The sequence below is a fragment of the Macaca mulatta genome, chromosome 8, assembly GCF_049350105.2.
Source record: "Macaca mulatta isolate MMU2019108-1 chromosome 8, T2T-MMU8v2.0, whole genome shotgun sequence".
Taxonomy (NCBI): domain Eukaryota; kingdom Metazoa; phylum Chordata; class Mammalia; order Primates; family Cercopithecidae; genus Macaca; species Macaca mulatta.
Genome location: NC_133413.1, coordinates 112,633,842 through 112,652,674, shown reverse-complemented (window position 1 = coordinate 112,652,674; position 18,833 = coordinate 112,633,842). Strand labels below are relative to the sequence as shown.

General features: G+C 35.8%; 1 protein-coding gene across 10 annotated transcripts in view; it reads left to right on the top strand.

The window, feature by feature from the left end:
• UBR5 (ubiquitin protein ligase E3 component n-recognin 5) overlaps window positions 1-18,833 on the top strand; it is a 154,613-nt gene that overhangs the window by 101,380 nt on the left and 34,400 nt on the right. For 7 of the 10 annotated variants that reach the window (XM_015145807.3, XM_077943937.1, XM_028852805.2 and 4 more), the window contains exons 21-36: window positions 1,924-2,134; window positions 3,053-3,179; window positions 7,062-7,213; window positions 7,673-7,768; window positions 8,247-8,370; window positions 8,728-8,825; window positions 9,609-9,757; window positions 10,227-10,318; window positions 11,467-11,613; window positions 11,717-11,835; window positions 11,919-12,045; window positions 12,138-12,267; window positions 13,131-13,291; window positions 13,402-13,641; window positions 17,663-17,786; window positions 18,561-18,672. In XM_015145807.3, the coding sequence (XP_015001293.2) occupies window positions 1,924-2,134; window positions 3,053-3,179; window positions 7,062-7,213; window positions 7,673-7,768; window positions 8,247-8,370; window positions 8,728-8,825; window positions 9,609-9,757; window positions 10,227-10,318; window positions 11,467-11,613; window positions 11,717-11,835; window positions 11,919-12,045; window positions 12,138-12,267; window positions 13,131-13,291; window positions 13,402-13,641; window positions 17,663-17,786; window positions 18,561-18,672 (2,209 nt within the window). The remainder of the gene's footprint in view (window positions 1-1,923; window positions 2,135-3,052; window positions 3,180-7,061; window positions 7,214-7,672; window positions 7,769-8,246; window positions 8,371-8,727; window positions 8,826-9,608; window positions 9,758-10,226; window positions 10,319-11,466; window positions 11,614-11,716; window positions 11,836-11,918; window positions 12,046-12,137; window positions 12,268-13,130; window positions 13,292-13,401; window positions 13,642-17,662; window positions 17,787-18,560; window positions 18,673-18,833) is intronic. The other 3 variants (XM_077943939.1, XM_077943938.1, XM_028852806.2) reach the window with 1 other exon arrangement.

Sequence of the window (18,833 nt, the reverse complement as noted above, 5' to 3'; positions counted from 1 at the left end):
TCTATATCCCAAAAACATTAGACTGGTCTTTACAATTCATTGCAGTTCTCACTACTTAGAGTTTGTTGCTCCAAGTGCTAGTGATGCCATTTAGTATACAACTTCTGTTATCTCTTTTACACACAGCCTCCTTCATATATTACTTCAAGTGTAGGCATTTGATTCTGTGACCTCTTCACTTTGTCAGCATCTGACAGGTAGAGTCATCATCCCACAGGTAGGGATAAGGTGTGTCATCATTAGTCTTTATACCTCAGTGACTAGGGCCTACCACACAGTAGTCCCACAAGAAATTTTTTATCGAACTCACTCTGCCTTTTGCTATAAGAATAAGTGACAGATGTAACATACAATGATGCAGAGTAAACTTTTCTGCTTGTAACACAACTAAGTAGTATTGACACCCTCAGTGTGAGAGCCCATCTACTACAGTCTGGCAGGTTGGAGATGAGTTTCCTGTAGAGTAGTAGCTGCTTCTGACTAAATAATTGGCTATTGCGTGAAACTAGTGTATATGACAGCAGTGTACCACAAAATATCTTGATTTTAGTTGCCCTTTGAAAGTACTCTGTTCTTTGTTTTCAGGGAGACTTTGTTTGACATTTTCTCTTAACATATTATGTATAAATTTCCCTATGTTTTGGAACATTTAGTATTAAGCCCTTTGTGTACTGGAGCTTGCTATTGATGAGGTGACTTCAGAGCCATAGTTAGTTCCACAGTCAAAGTGGCCTATCTCACGTGTGGTTGTTAGTGAAAATAGTTGTTTAAGTGTGTTTTCCTGTGTGGACATCTATTCTCCACCCGCTCTCAAGTTGGGGAGAGGAGAGAGCTTATTTTGACAGTTTTCCAGAAGGTGACAAGTTGTTCAAATGCAGTTTTCTTTTTTCGTTTATACTCCCACATGCTCTTTTCCCACCTGCCTTTTTCTAGTTATAGTTAAAATGAATGACTTTATTTTATAAAACTAAAGCTCTATATTCGGTTCATTAAATATTCCACAACTACAGTTTTCCATTCTGAAAGAATGAACTTCTTGGTATGTTCATGCTATTTGTCAGAAAGCGAATGATATGTTCTATAAATACTTACCAATACCACTGTGTCTTTGTTAATTAAATTACACCTGTCATGATTCCTGCAGAATTGAAGGTTTTGGTTTTCATATAAACTCTTAACAGCATAAGAGGGCTGGGTGTAGGTTGCACATGCCCAGCACTTTGGGAGGCTGATGTGGGGCATCACTTGAGCCCAGGAGTTTGAGACCAGCCTGGGCAACATGGCAAGACTCTGCCTCCACAAAAAATAAGCCTGCTGTGGTGGTACATGCCAGCTACATGGGAGGCTGAGGCGGGAGGATTACTTGAGCCCAGGAGGTTGATGCTGTAGTGGGCTGTGTTCACATCACTGCACTGCAGCCTGGATGACAGAGTGAGACGCTGTCTGACACACACACAAAAGCCTAAGAAGGTGAGAGTAAGCCTGGAATAAAATTTATATCCTTCGCTTAATTGGCTATCATTATTAATAGGGTTCTAATTAGATAGTTACATAACATGAAGTAAAAACCAGGGATTGGCAGACTATGGCCCAAAGGCCAAATCCAGCCACTCCTATTCATTTATGCATTGTATGTGGCTGCTTTCCCGTTTCAGTTGCAGAGTTGAGTTAGTTGAGAAAGCTAAAAATATGTACTTGTCCTTAACATAAAGTTTATCCTCCCTTCTCTATTCCTGTCGATTGTATGTTCTGCTTAAAGTCTACCCTTAAGTTCTGTTTCTTTTGATAGGCCACCTGAAATTGTCTCTACTTATTTGCAAATCTGATTATATATTATTGTGTTGGCCGTGAGAAATTTTTAATATATGTAATGTGCTACTCAAATTCATTGAGGTTTTTTCCCCCTAATTTGTCTGAGCACAGAAACAAACCTTAATGCAACACATTCTGCGCTGTGACTATGAGGCCTGTCGACAATATCTAATGAATCTTGAGCAAGCGGTTGTTTTAGAGCAGAATCTACAGATGCTACAGACATTCATCAGCCACAGATGTGATGGAAATCGAAATATTTTGCATGCTTGTGTATCAGTTTGCTTTCCAACCAGCAATAAAGAAACTAAAGAAGAAGAGGGTGAGATTAAGAACTATAGCAAGGTCTTTAAAGGGAGTTTTTAGGCAATTTTGAAAATGTAACAGTTGTTAAAGAAAAGCAAATCACTATAAAGATTTGTGTGTCTTTTTTTTTTTTACTTTCTCGGAAGGTAAAGATGGGTATGTAACAAAATTTTCCACTAGTGTGTTTTTATTGTCTTTAATACTATATGATACATACAAACTGGATATATAATACTAAATGAACTTTACTGATTTTATAATTGCAGATGACATTTATTACATGAGAATTATTTAGCAAGTTAAGCCAAGTTACATTGAGGCAACTTTTATCTAAATTTTTAGAATATAGAGGAGAAAAATCACTTAGTGAGGTGTTTTGTTTTTGGAAGGTAAATAAGCTTTTTTTTTTTTTTGACATAAACTTTTTAATTGGCTAAATGAAGGCAGAAATTGAGAACAAAGTGTAAATATGTAATTCATAATGTTTTTTTTAAATTAATTTTAAATTTGCTGATGATATTCTGGTAGCTACATTTTTGAATAGTGGTTTGCAGGTTTCTGACCTTTCTATCATTATCATTGAATCAGTAAGTATTATACATAATACATAAACTAAGACTGAAATACTGGTAAGTAGGTCTTTTTCTAATTTAATTGTGAAAGCTAAATTTCAGTCTTCTTATTAATGACCTTATTTTTTCCCTTCGTGGATTGAGAAGTAAGGCGGAATAAGGAAATAAATCACATATGAAAGATCTTATAGTTCAATCTGTCTTAAGTGTTAGTTGCTCTAAGGAGGAAAAACTGAACAATTGGTTATCTAATATGTGAATTAGAGTACTAAATATATAGAAATTAGTGTTTAGTGGACTGTACATACTCAGTGTATTAGTTTTAAAACTTAAATTGATCTTAATTTTTTCTCATTTTTCAGAAGCGGAGCGTTCTGAAAGAAATACATTTGCAGAAAGGCTTTCTGCTGTTGAGGCCATTGCAAATGCAATATCAGTTGTCTCAAGTAATGGCCCAGGTAATCGGGCTGGATCGTCAAGTAGCCGAAGGTAATGTGATTTTTACCAGGAAACTTTAATTGGAGGAAAAAACCAAGTACAGAGAGCAGTGTATCTCTTACCTGTCGTGTACATGAATTGGTGGGTCCTTTTTTGTTTCATTTTTGTTCCTCCCAATAACACCCTGGGAAAAATAATCTAACAAATTAAAGTTTAAGGTAGAGCTGGGACACTTAATAAATTTGAGATAATTTAGACAAGTAGTTTAAATTTGTTTCTTTTAATTTGTTCTAAATTCATCATCTTGCTTCCTAGGAAGTTACTGTCTTACTTGAAGAACAAGTAGTATAATAATTAAAGGAACCTTAATCTTTTGAGATTGCTTATTTAGGTCAGTTTCTCAGATATCTTGATCTGGAAAAAAAATGAAAGGCTGATGTGTATTATGGATGTTTGATGTTTAAATTTTCAGGCTGAGTTTTGGGATGGACAAACTTTTATAACACATTAAATATTGCTAGGTATTTGACTAGATAATGAATATAAAGAATTCAGGATATAGTTTTCTTTCTGTAGGAAAAAAATTTATTGTCTGCTTGACAAGATCATTAATGGAAGCACTGCTTACTATGTGCTAATGTGGTAGGTTGCAAAATGAAGATTCTCCTTGCCTATTTTCTGTTTCGTAGTTAACTATTCCTTTAAAAATGTGTATTCTTAAATTGGCAACAGGAAGGCTACCAAGTTGATCCAAGTTGATACTTTCCCAGGTTCAAAAACATCCTGAAGTGAGATTTATCAAAAAGTATTCGTGGGTGACCAAATTATAATTTGAAACAGTGCAAAAGCGTTATATAGACTAAACAAAATGGAAATTATCACCAATTTATTTATTCAGGACTATACTAGGCAGACAAAGTGTTTGGTCTAAAGTGGGAAGCAACTTAAATTCTTCATGAAGAAATTAGTGTCTGAATTATTTCAGGTATTTCATTTCCTCAGGGAAATTACAGGTGCAAATCAAGTTGGACTCTGATATGGTTGGTCCAATGCCAGTGCTGCCATCTTTTTTTCATGTCAGGATTATTTTGAAGGCAAAGACTAAAAGGAGCTTCAAGAGTGGGTGATGTGTTGCTCACAGAAATAATTTGCAGAGTAAGCTCCTTTGAGGAATTTGCCGAAGATTTCACTGCAGTGCTCTTAACCAGTTCAAACTCAGGGCTGCTGGTTGAACAGATGAAAGCACAGGAGTCTTATTATCCACGCCGGGCAGTAGGAAGTCCACAGACTGCTTCATTGAAGTGAAACCCTCCTCTAGCCTCCAATGGATTTTCTAGGCGATGCCCCTTGATGAGTATGCAGGCTGGGATTCATGAGCTGTAAGCTCAAAACTGATGCAATTTCAATATTGAATGGAATACTGTTAAATGCCTTCAGATGATGATTTGACTCAGAAGTTTTATTATGTGACTCAATAGTTCCTGAGTACAAAGGGCAGATTTAGTGGAAAGCTTGATTGATGCATCTGATTGCAGGTGTATGTACTCTAGAGATTGTTAATCTGGAAGACACATGACCTTCGCTTTTTTGTCACAGTGTTATGTTTGAACATGACTGGATTCTAAGGCTTCTGTAGCATGGATATAACGTGCTTACAAAGAGGAAATTACATCATCCTTGAATTCTTCCATATTGTCAGAAAATACGATGACTCCAGGCAAGCCTATACGAAGAAATGTCAAAACTCTGAATCTTAGCAGCCAAGGTGGTATCTCCTCAGTATTGTCCTCAGCCACTGAGGATACAGGTGAATCTTCATGAATTGTGTACAACATCTTGAAGAATAATTTTCTTTTTTTGTTTTTTGTTTTTTGTTTTTTAAGAATCTATATGAGGAGCTGGGCATTGTACTTAAAAATGTTCCCAAGACCTAATGAAGAAAAGAGGTTAAGGACAATTTTAAAAATGACAAGGAATGACCCCCTCATTTAATATTGAATTGACTACATCACAGCAACAAAGTTGGGAGTTTGCAAGTTCAAGATGAGACTATGGTCTCAATTTATCTTCATTTATTCTTAATCTGCTTTAAGCTAGAAGTTGGAGAATAGCCCACATGTTTTTTGTTTGGCCTGCGCAATGTTAAATTTTTTTTTTCCTTTAATTTGAATGCCTTTAGATAAGCATGTGTGCCTCTAGCTTGTCACTACCCCCATTTCTTACACCTGACTGCCCTTATTTTACCTTTCTGACCCATTAGCCATTGAGTTTATGACTCTGGTGTAAGCATTCTTGAAAAGGCCAAAACATGCATTTATTTTCAGGTTATTTGTAGTGTCTCCCAATTATTGCTGATTTTTTTTTTTCTTTGTGCTTTGAGCAAGACACATTAGGATACCAGGTGTCTGTTGAGCTTAATTAAAATTGTATAGGAGCATCACAGTGTGAACAGTCACCATGGTGTGTGCTGTTACTGGTAAAGAGTCTTCCTTTTCCTCTCGGTGACGTCTTTGGACAGGGAAGTGACCTGGACTGAAACAGTCACTGTGCCATGCTCCCATCCACATTATAAAAACTCTTAAACTCCAATTTCTAAATTGGAAAAAAGATATTGATACTATAAAAGAATTAACTATAGTTATTTTTTAATAGTGAATACTATAATGGCAAATATATTATTTGAGACAGTAACATTTACATTGCAGAATCTTCCAGAGTGTTTTTATTCCAAAAAAAAGTCATAAATAAGTCTTATAAAATAGATATGTTCCTGAACATAGCCTCTAAAAGTAATTTTTGTGAATGCCTTTTTAAAAAAAGTTCCTTCTAAAATTAAAAATGTATTGATATGGAAAAACACATTTATCCTCAATTAAATAACAATTGCAATAGAGATTTAAACATTAATAAAACTTGAAATTATTTCTAGATGTATTATGCGTATCTAGTAAGGTGTTAGGTCTTTCACATGAGAATGTCATGTCTGAGATTAATTCTACATGGGAGAATGAAGTCCCTTATGTGTTGTCTGGCCCTCAACATGAAATTTTTACTCTTTATCCATTTACAAGCTCTAAAATTGTGACTGAGTGAAGGGATTTGCCTTTTGTGCTCTCTCTTAAATCATTGTTAGTTCTAAATGTATTAATTTTGTAGCCGTTGTAAGGTTTTATTCAAAGGTAAAGTATAGATTTTCATACAGGTAGTTCCCACTTCCCCTAACGAGTTCTGTGTTTGTGATTATTTCTTTTTCTTTTTAGTGATGTGTACACCTGTACAGTATTTTTTTTTTTTATAGCAGGAGGAAAAAAAATCATGCCCACACATTAATCTAACAACACATTTTATAAACTCTAGTTTCATTCATTCATTTCTTTGGGATGCAAGTTATACTGTTAAAAATTCTTTTTTTGTGTGTAAAAATCTAAATTGGTGTTTGTTTTAAAACTACTCATTGCGTGGATATTAGTTCAGTTGCTTTTGAGATTATAAAAGGGATTTAGTGTTGAACAGTACTGGTTTTGTGCTAATCAGTATGATTGCTGATGTCTACTATTAAACTTAATTATTACTGATTATAAATGGGGGATAGAAACTTTTCGTTTTAATGTTTAGCTGTTCTTTTATCTGAACTGTATGAAAGATTATTTCTAATCTTACTTCACCGCAGCTTTCGTTCCCTGTGCTTAAGTTTGTGTGGGAGCTTAAGATAGTGACTTTAGTGCTGAACGGTGTACTAGGAGCCCCCAGTTTTATTTCTATCCCTCACTGACTTATTCTGTGATTCCAGAATTGGCATTTGTACTTCACTTCCCTTGCCTGGAGTGCTTGCTTGTAGGACATACTTTCATCTTCTCAGATGAGAAGTTCTGTACACCATTTCATTATGTGTAGATATGGTAGTGAGCTCTGATTTTGTTCATGTTCTTTTAGTTTGAGATTACGGGAAATGATGAGACGTTCGTTGAGAGCAGCTGGTTTGGGTAGACATGAAGCTGGAGCTTCATCCAGTGACCACCAGGATCCAGTTTCACCCCCCATAGCTCCCCCTAGTTGGGTTCCTGACCCTCCTGCGATGGATCCTGGTAAGAGCTGTTATTTAATTTCATTTAGTGTTTAACAAAAAGAGCAGGTCATGAAAGGAAATAATTTTAACATTTTAAAGGGATATGTAGAAATTTGAGAGATTTGAAAGTAGTATGATGAATATTATAACTAGTTTAGCTATAAAAATTAGATTTAAGGTATTTATATTTTAAAAATTAAAATTCCAGAACTCTTGTCAGGTGTTCCACTTTTACTGAAATATTTATTTCTGTACCGGTAAGAAGCTCAATAATCCCTTTATTAGTAATTTATCAAGATAAGTCAATAGATTTGCCTAGTGGATTCCTTCTCTTATAGTTTGGAAAAGAAGTTTCCACTTAAACTCTATCCTGTTTGACCTTTGGCTTGCAGAGAAAAGCCTTAAGGCCAGTTAAGAGAACATGTTAGGAATATGTTGCCTATAATGATATACATCCTACTGTTCTGTTTACTGAAAGATGGTGACATTGATTTTATCCTGGCCCCCGCTGTGGGATCTCTTACCACAGCAGCGACCGGTACTGGTCAAGGACCAAGCACCTCCACTATTCCAGGTAAGAATCTGTACTCTTTGTCTGCCTAGTCATCTGGAAGAAAAAAGGACACAGTTTGGATATAGGGTTCTACAGATCTACACTTTATTTCACAGAGACTTTTCTTTGCTTGAAAAACATCTAATTCTCTGAATTACCTTCCATCTGTCAGTGCAAATATGTGGTGTCTGTGTACATACATTTAGAAATCAGATGAGATTTGTAAAATGTTCATAGGTTTAAATTCTTTGTGATGAAGTTAATTTATTACTGATACTAGAATACTGTTCTGGTGGCTTATATGCCTGATATATTATTCCAGGATATTCTTAAAAAAAAAATTGTAACTGCTCCTTGCAGAGCAGGGCTAGCTACCCCATAGGCAGTGTGCCCTATTATCTATGTGCTTATGTACCCCATAGGCAGAGTAGCCCAGAATATTCTTTTACTGTGTCTTCTTCATTCTTGTTTTGTACCAAATGGATCTGCTTAATTACAGGTCCTTCCACAGAGCCATCTGTAGTAGAATCCAAGGATCGAAAGGCGAATGCTCATTTTATATTAAAATTGTTATGTGACAGTGTGGTTCTCCAGCCCTATCTACGAGAACTTCTTTCTGCCAAGTAAGAGGTTTTGATATATTTTTCATATGAAGATTTAGCTTAGCTTAGCTTTTACTATTAAAGTTTATCTTCTGACACTATATGGACAACAGTTGTGTAAATTTAAAACAATTGATCAGAATCCAGCATGATACTCCCTCTACTACTAAGCTCTGTTGAGTGAAAGAGACCGTCTCAATATCATGTAGTGTACACTAAATGAATACAAACTGGCTTTTATGTTTAGCTTGTTGGAGTTGTATATTTGTATGTGAAAGACTAAAAATTTAGGTTTTTGTTTTATCATGAACATTTATTTTATCAGGAAGGAAAATAAGTAGTAATTAATATTTTTACATATAATTTTTCTTATTTTAGGGATGCAAGAGGGATGACCCCATTTATGTCAGCTGTAAGTGGCCGAGCTTATCCTGCTGCAATTACCATCTTGGAAACTGCTCAGAAAATTGCAAAAGGTAATTTATTTCAGATCCTAAGTGAGTTACATATTTTTCAGTTTGGATAGATTCTCTTCTGTACACATATTATAATTATTCAGACTGAATTTCCATATATGTAAATGATACAATTGGTTGGAAACGATCAAGATTTGTGTGTGTGTGTGTGAAATTCATGTGTTATCATTCTTTCTTGAAGTGTACTGTATCTTCCAACTTTCCATCAAAATACAACTAATATAAATTTATTGATTTAAAAATACTCCATAATGAACAGTGTAAAATCTTTGGAAAATAAGATGGGTTACTCATAGAACCTCTTGGTAGTTAATTGGTGTTAAGTGATATAACTTTACAGAATAATAGACAAATGTCTTGTTATTTCTGACTTAGAATTCCTACTAAATAGAAAGCATTAAGGAATATCAATTCTTACCTTCCAGCCTTTGAAAGATTAAAGTAGTTATCTTTTTAAAATACTGATAGTTTATGAGATGGTCTATAATTTGCTAAATAGAGCTGGGACTTGAGTCTTAACCGCCTGAAACAGAGCTAAGGATTCAGATGGCTGATGTATAGTGTGTTTATGGGCGTCGTATGTGGGTATGATATAATTATGCTTTACATTGTTCCAGAGTTGGTTAGATTTCTTTGCATGTCATCTTTGTATATCACTTTTTAAAATTGATATATAATTTCTGGTTTATACTGTGTGTATGCTAAGGCCTTCCATTTGAAGACATTGGATGGCTAATTAAGTCCTTTGCTGCAAGATGAACTGATGTGTTCTTGCTTTTTTAGCTGAAGTATCCTCAAGTGAAAAAGAGGAAGATGTATTCATGGGAATGGTTTGCCCATCAGGTACCAACCCTGATGACTCTCCTTTATATGTCTTATGTTGTAATGACACTTGCAGTTTTACATGGACTGGAGCAGAGCACATTAACCAGGTAAGTTATTTTTACATTTTCCTGTATTAATCATATCTTTGTGTCTTTTTTCCCTATGACTATCACTAGACTTAGAGTTTTCAGCTTTGGAATTGTTAAGTCTGATATGAAGAAAGTTGATTTAATTCCTAAGTAAATGAGGCAGAAGAGCTGATTGCTCAGTTAAATATGGCATACCATGAAAAGTGGAAATTTTCACTGGGTGGTATAATCTGATCCGCAAATCTTGATACAGATTTTATAACTACAGTGCCTTTTTGGGGATGATACAAATTATTTTTTTCAACTGGTAATATTTCTATTTGTATATTATAAACTGTGTATTTGCTGTAGCCCTTTATAAGTCCTAGTTTTCCAAAGCACAATAATTTTGAGATTGAATTGTTTTAGAAAATACCAGAAATGATAATTATGATGAGATATACGCATACTTATAATTATTCCTTTAAAAGTACACTCTTAATTTTAGGATATTTTTGAGTGTCGAACTTGTGGCTTGCTGGAGTCACTTTGTTGTTGTACGGAATGTGCAAGGGTTTGTCATAAAGGTCATGATTGCAAGTGAGTACAATTCTAGTTTTCTTTAGTTTAATATTATAAACTGTTTAGATTTATATTGCTGTATGGAAATAATCGATAGTCATGTTTTAATTTAGAAAGCATGAGGTTATGTTTCTCTTGTTTAAGTCAGTTTATGTATAATAATGTGATTCTTGATTTAAACTATACTGTGAAATGTTTGGTTTCTTTGCTAGTTCTAACATTGCCCTCCTTAAATAAAAGTAGGTGATTATACATTGTAACTAGGATCAGATTAGTATTTTGAGAAATATATCTACAGAATGTTCCCGAGTGTATTATGCAGCAGAGGTCTCAGGTGCCCTGTAGTAGGGTGTACTAGGAGAAAATTGCCATAGGCCTGGAGGGAATCATGGTGAATGTTTGGACTGTGTCTTTCTTAAACTAAATGCAACAATCTTTCATTCAGCAACAGTTACCACAACTAGTTTTGTTGGTTTTCACAGACCTGAGAAGCAATGAAATACCTAGCACTAACATCTGTGGTGTTTTAGGATTATGGATAGGGACTTCAGTATAAATGGCTACAAATGTTATAATAGAGAATTGGACTGTAAAAACCATCTACTATACCATTAAGTAATTGTATAGGACAAGTGAAAAATTTTAATAGATATTGCATTGCTTATTTATAATTTTTGTTAAAAGAATTCTGGTTGGTATTTTTGTCTTCCTTATTTTAAGCACCTAAAAGTGTGATAATCTGTTGTTATTGATTGTTTGCCAAGGGTACTAGATGCCAGGGTGGTGGTGGTGAATAGTCCTGACAGTGTTCCCAATCCTATCAGAGGCCACAAGCAAGAAATATCTGCCCATAGAGTTATAGGGTTCATTAGGTCATATGGGAGGACCACTTGAACTGGACTGGAGCGGTGGGGAATTAGGGAAGAAATTCCAAAAGTGGCTATACCTTAGAGTACCTCTTCTCATAGGAATTCTGTGTTGGTTTATAGATGTCATTACTACCAAGTAATCCTTTTGTCATATAAGCTTTGACAGTTATACTTTGCATTTAGGAATTAACAGGGGCTCTCTCTGGTTTCAGTGAGTTATACCTTCATAATGTCAACATAAACCTTTGTATGTTTAAAAACTTTCAGTTTTTGTACTTGTGTATAAATTCTCTATAGACTCAAACGGACGTCACCAACAGCCTACTGTGATTGTTGGGAGAAATGTAAATGTAAAACTCTTATTGCTGGACAGAAATCGGCTCGTCTTGATCTACTTTATCGCCTGCTCACTGCTACTAATCTGGTTACTCTGCCAAACAGCAGGCAAGTAGGATTTTTAGGACTTACAGTAAGTTAAATCAGAAGAGCGCAGCATACCTGAGTAGCTTTTCGGCCTCCCTTCTCACGACAACATTCTATTTTGCAGGGGAGAGCATCTCTTACTGTTCTTAGTACAGACAGTCGCAAGGCAGACGGTGGAGCATTGCCAGTACAGACCACCTCGAATCAGGGAAGATCGTAACCGAAAAACAGCCAGTCCTGAAGGTGAGTAAATTAGACATTTATGACACTTGTGGGAAGCAATATGTTTTATTTTTGTTTTGGTCACTATTTCTTTTTCATTTTAGATTCAGATATGCCTGATCATGATTTAGAGCCTCCAAGATTTGCCCAGCTTGCATTGGAGCGTGTTCTACAGGACTGGAATGCCTTGAAATCTATGATTATGTTTGGGTCGCAGGAGAATAAAGACCCGTACGTATTCATTAAAACCTTTTTAGCTTTATGTATTTCCTACATTAGTGTAGACCTTTTACAGTTCATTCTGTTTTTCCTCCCTCCTCAAGTCTTAGTGCCAGCAGTAGAATAGGCCATCTTTTGCCAGAGGAGCAAGTATACCTCAATCAGCAAAGTGGCACAATTCGACTGGACTGTTTCACTCACTGCCTTATAGTTAAGTGTACAGCAGATATTTTGGTAAGTTCTTTGAATATGTATTGCAAGTACCTGAAAAGTATGCTTTTAAAGTACTCTTCTTTGCTCTGAAACTAGGAAAGAATTTAAACCTCAAGATCCAGTGCTAATGAGGTTATGGTAATAACACACTCAGGGATGGGGTGGGATTGCATCTCTTCTTCTCTCTGGAAAGCCATAAAACTATCAGTGCCCTGAGAACCTGTCATAAAGAAATTTACGATATGAGAAAAATAAAGGCATGTCACAGAATAATGTAAAATTTAAAAACAGAAAAATACTTTTATCAGCCCAATAATAGTGTAATCTTGAATCAAATTATAACCTGACCACTTACTGGAATGTGATGCAGTAATTTAAAAATAAATCTTATTGTAAATAACATTAAAAACAACAACCAAACTATGAAAATTGGGTGTTTTCTGTAGCTAATATTTATACAAGAAACTACGCACAGAAAAGAGACTAGAAAGTAACAGGGGTTCCGTGAGGGAGAGATGGGATTATGAATTTATTCATATGAACAGTTGAGTCTGCCTTGCTGTTTTGGAAAGTGCCCCAGACTGAGTTAAACATATTCTTCCTCTGATTTGATATATTTGGTATTGTTCTTCTAAATATTAGTTGATATACCGAGGACTATGGGACAAAAAATAAGAAATCATACATTTAGGAATCACTATATGTCAAGCACATTGGCAGGTATATTTCATAAATTGACCTTATAAATGTTTTGGTTAAATTTGTTTTGAGGTTTTATTATGAAATGTTAATGCTTAAAAAACGTTAGAACTTATAACTTTATGAGTGTCTAAACATCGTATAAAATATCTTAACATTAATAGAGTGAATATAATTTTGTAAAGCTTTTAGATACTCTACTAGGTACACTAGTGAAAGAACTCCAAAACAAATACACACCTGGACGTAGAGAAGAAGCTATTGCTGTGACAATGAGGTTTCTACGTTCAGTGGCAAGAGTTTTTGTCATTCTGAGTGTGGAAATGGCTTCATCCAAAAAGAAAAAGTAAGGCATCCTTTTTGATTTTGGCTTGGATACCATTTTCACACTGTTTTTGTGATAGCGATTTATGTATATGAAGAGATAGATTGCTTATATTTCTCTTTTTGTTCTAGCAACTTTATTCCACAGCCAATTGGAAAATGCAAGCGTGTATTCCAAGCATTGCTACCTTATGCTGTGGAAGAATTGTGCAACGTAGCAGAGTCACTGATTGTTCCTGTCAGAATGGGGATTGCTCGTCCAACTGCACCATTTACCCTGGCTAGTACTAGCATAGATGCCATGCAGGGCAGTGAAGAATTATTTTCAGTGGAACCACTACCACCACGACCGTCATCTGATCAGTCTAGCAGGTAAAATTGCTACCAGGTAACAGATTCCAATTAATCCTTTCCTTGGAAATGTCGTGTTTGACTTCTAAAACCTTTGCATAAGCACTCAGGTGGTGTACATGATCATTTGTATAACATAAATAACAGCCAAAAAGCTGGAATTTTAAATATTTTTCTACAACAACGATATTATCAAGGACAGGGCTAAAATAACTCCATTATAAATGTTTCTAATTATAAGATTATTTGTTCTTAAGTTTCATTTATCTTTTCTATTTGTTTGATAGTTTCCCTAATTACACTGTAAGCTTGTTGAATCAGGATGTTGAGCAACTTAAAACTTTCTGACGTTCTTTAGCACACTGCTTCTCAAACTTTAATATGTATGAAAATGACTTGGGGCTCTTATTAAAATATAAATGCCCACTCTAGAGGTCGGGAGGTGGGGCCTCCAACTTTGTATGTCTTTCAAGTTCTCAGGTGATGCCACTTCTGCTGGTTTAGGTACCAGACTTTTCAGTAGTAATGCTCTAGATCTTTGGCAAATATTTAGTGTATTTTGTTTTTTCAAGTCTGATTTTATAACCATGTGCACGTGTGATGATGTTTTAATAGGGACCTTTAGGATCTAAAGACCCTTCTCCTCCTTTTCTGGAGAACATCTCTGTTACTAAGGGCGGCCTGCTTTAGTATTTGGGATAGCTCCCAAGTTGTCATCCTTGGGTTTGATCTGGGTTGGTGTTGAGTATCTGCTCTCACTATTCTCCTATATGCCAGTATAATATGTGTCCCAATTTTTCCTTTAATGTCAGGTGTCCCTTTAAATCCAGTTTTGTCTGACAGAGCTCTCCCATAGTGTCCTTGATACTGATATACCTCCAGGACTTGTTGAAAACTTAGAAATCAAGCTGTATTATCTTCAGACTTGTCAAATCTATCCCGTTGTTAAATGATTCTGTTAGTGAGATCTGCTTGAACTCCGTATGATTTTCCTGATCTTGATACCCTGTGAGGAACTCATTAGTTACTTAAGTGGTATTAGTTTGTGAATTCTTAGTATCCTTCCCTTGATCTTGTTCTGGAACATAAAAAATCGATGGCTGTTGAACAGATTTTGGGATCATCTCATCTCTAAACACTGCCCATGAAACTGTTCCTAGTAAGTTTCAAGATTTTGTGTCATCTTGTTCTTAGTCTCGTTATTAAAGTATTATATACTCTTAAACTCTCTTTATTCCATTCCCTTTGCTTGTTTCTTGAGGCAACTTCCTAAATCTTCCCAGCAGGAGATCTCATGTTATAATCAAGAAATAGTGCTAATGTTTTCTTCAACTGTTAAAAGTTCTATTATAGTACAGTACATTCTTACCCATAAAGGGTGTATTTTGACTAGTATTCCAAGGATATCTTAAGTTTAAAAACACAGACTTGACCATTCTCTGGGATTTCACTTGTGTTGGATTATAGATGGTGTATATCACCCCATTGAGTGTGAAGTCTTAAGAGTGGTTTTTTCCGTTGCTTCTTTCCACCTCTTGAAAATGTTCTTGTTATGTTCTTAACAAATAATCTGTTTCTACTTTCTTTCCATGTCTTTCATATAACAGTAACTAACAGTTACTGAAATTTTAGTATGTACTAGGAACTTTCCTAAGTATTGTAGACACATTACCTGTTTTAATTTTCCCAATACGTCATAGATAACCACTATCATTCTAGTTTGTAAAATGGGGAAACTACGGCTCAGAAAAGTTAGGCAACTTCTCCAGTGTAACACAGCTAGTTAAGGTTTAGATGCTAGACTTGTCTTGACAGATCCTTCCTTTTTTTTGTATTCTCCTGGATAGTAGATGACAGAGTAGAGAGGAAGACTGCTTGGTGCTTGCTGATAGTGTTGAGCCACCACACAGTTAACCAACACTGAACCAGGCTTTATAGTGTAGAGTGCAGTCCAAAACTCTCTAAAATGCAGACTTGTAGTTAGAAGTTCTCAAAAGAGAACTTCTGCATCCGTTCATGGCTGAGATAGGTAAGTCTCTTGAGGTATGATTTTTCTGTTTCACTGCTTCATGGTGTTGTCCTTTTAAGATTTATGTTCAGCGTTATATATGTGAGGGTGACAGAAGAGGAGATTACTGTGATGACTTTTTATCCTTTGCTTAGCCTCCGGACTCTCATGTGAAATCTGTGGTTCCTTGAAGCCCTTCTAGCCCAAGAGACATCAGTAGGTACCTTTGGGACTATTCTCTCCAAGTTTTATACAGGATAATCATTTCTCTTTATCACCAGTGTAGCTGTCCTTTTTTTTTTTTTTTTTTTTCCCAAATATCTAGCATATATGTGTGTTCCTTAACAAGAGTGGTTTCTCTGCACAGTCTGCCAAATTGCCGGAACTAGAAGTCCCCAAAACTTAGAAGTGTATTAACAGGACTTTTTAGACGAGGTTTCAGGACTGTTGTGCTTCACTGTGCCAGCAAGTCTGTTGGGAAAAAAGTTGAAGTCACACAAGTAACTGGAGAGTTACACAGGTTGAGTATTCCTAATCTGAAAGTGTGAAATCTGAAATGCTGCAAAACCTAAAACTTTCTGAGCACCACCATGATGCTCAGAGGAAATGCTTGTTGGAGCATTTTGGATTTTGGGATTGAGGATGCTCAACTGGTAAATATATGTAATGTAGATACTCCAAACAAACAAACAAAACAAAAAAAAAACCGACACACACAAGATCAAGCACTCTGGTCCCAAGCATTTCAGGTAAGGGATGTTCATGTAATAAGTTTTATGTATTGGTATTTTTAAATTACTCTTTCTAAATTTTTTGTAGAGATTGGGTCTCGCCATGTTGCCCAGGTTGGTCTTAAATTCCTGTCCTCAAGCAATCCTCCCACCTCAGCCTCTCAGAACATTGGGATTACACGCATTAGCCACTATACCCAGCCTGTTTTGGCAGTATTACACATACTAAGTGCATAACTTCTTAAAGTAAGCACTTTGAGGGGACTATAGTTCTTTGGATGTTTGTTCCAGGATGTTTGTTTTAAAAAAGAAATACTCATTAGTTGTGGCTTCACACAATGCTGACTTTTATGTTTTAATATTGAAATCTCTTTAGTGGTTGGAAATACCCTTTTTCATCTCTACAGATTTTCTCTTAGCCTTTCCCACTTTTGTAATCCATAATCTCCGTTTTACCAGTTACTTACAGTTCTAGTGTTAAACATCATATTGAGACCACTTATCTGTTTGTTTGAAAGCATGATGTTTCAGTCAACTCTCAGGTGTAATTGGTTTGATTCTCATTTCTCATAGCAACTGAGATAAGGAAAGAACCTGTCAGTGCAATCACTTAAAGATCTTTTGATTTCAACATCTTTTACCCCCCATTTCTTTATAAATAATAGGTGACAGGGTTATTTAGCCAATTTCAGATTTCTGGCCTGTATTTTAAGCTGTATTTTCTGGTTCTCCCTTTTCCTTTTATAATCCAGTCAACTGTCTTTTCTTGGTTGTTTCCAAGTCAGGTGTTTAGGGAAGTGAAACTTTTGCCACTTTGCCTTTGGTTATGACTCTATTTTAAAATCATGCTTTTGAACTGATGTTTTCCCCACAAACATCAGCAAGTCATTAGTTAATAAGCTCATTCAAAGTAGAAATCATGTCAGATCTCCTAAAAGTTAGATCACTTGTATTAAACACTTCCTATTAATGGACAAATGGTGCTGTCAGAGCCTTTGGAAACTGAGACCTGCTGGTGGAGGAGGAAAAATTTTCCTGTAGAATTTTTCGATGGGATGGACTCATACAAATATGTGCATCAACACAGATTTGAAATGACTTAAAAAGAAAAAAACATATTCTGAGATTTATATTTTCTGATATATTATAGATTAAGTATTGTTGGTTTCCAAGAATTCTCAGCTCAGATTTAAAGTCACATCCTAGCAAGTGTCTCAGATGTAATAAATGAGTTAGATAAAAATATGTGTTGCATATCTGAGCTGTGGCAGCAGTATACTCATAAGCTTCTGATTCTTTACAGCTCCAGTCAGTCTCAGTCATCCTACATCATCAGGAATCCACAACAGAGGCGCATCAGCCAGTCACAGCCTGTTCGGGGCAGAGATGAAGAACAGGATGATATTGTTTCAGCGGATGTGGAAGAGGTGATTTTAATTGTGGTAGATTTAAAAAGCTTTTATTTTGTGGGAAAAGAAGAGTAGTCACTAGAAATTACGTTAATAGTAGCTTGAGACTACTATATGCATTTGCATCCAGTTTGTAGGTGTTTGTTATATGTTCTCATTTGTGGTTATACATAGTAAAATTATTTTAGTAATTTGTGACTTACTGGATATTAGGAAATTGGACACAAACTTGTCTTTACCTAAGGATTAAGAGTTGAGATAGTCTCAGTGTTAACAGCAAAGATACTCTGTTTTTTTGTTGTTGTTGTTGTTGTTTTTTGAGACGGAGTCTCACTCTGTCACCCAGGCTGGAGTGCAGTGGTGCGATCTCAGCTCACTGCATCCTCTGCCTCCCAGGTTCAAGCGATTCTCCTGCCTCAGCCTCCCGAGTAGCTGAGACTACAGGCACGCACCACGCCTGGCTAATTTTTGTATTTTTAGCAGATTTGGGGTCTCACCATGTTGGCCAGGATGGTTTTGATCTCTTGACTTTGTGATCCGCCCGTCTCCATCTCGGCCTCCCAGAGTGTTGGGATTATAGGTGTGAGCCACTGTGCCTGGCCAGGATGTAATTTTTGATAGCAAATTGTCACTAACAGATGAAGATTTTCAAAACTGCTTGATACATGATTTTGAATTCTCTATGGTTAGGGATCTTTGCATTTTAGTTAACTAGCTACTTTGGGAGAACACTGGTAGAGATAAAGGTTTATTATGTACTTTGATTGTCTACAAATAAGATTCTGGATTTAGGTTGAGGTGGTGGAGGGTGTGGCTGGAGAAGAGGATCATCACGATGAACAGGAAGAACATGGGGAAGAAAATGCTGAGGCAGAGGGACAACATGATGAGCATGATGAAGATGGTATGCAGGTTATTTGAGAAATTACTCAGTATGAGTAAATCAGGTACTTTTAAAGGGAGATATTAAATACAGCGAGAAACTTCATTTGAATGTGTAGTGAAATGGTCAATTTAAACTTTCTGCCAAGGGTTTCTATAGCATCTATTTGGAAAATTTAGGTG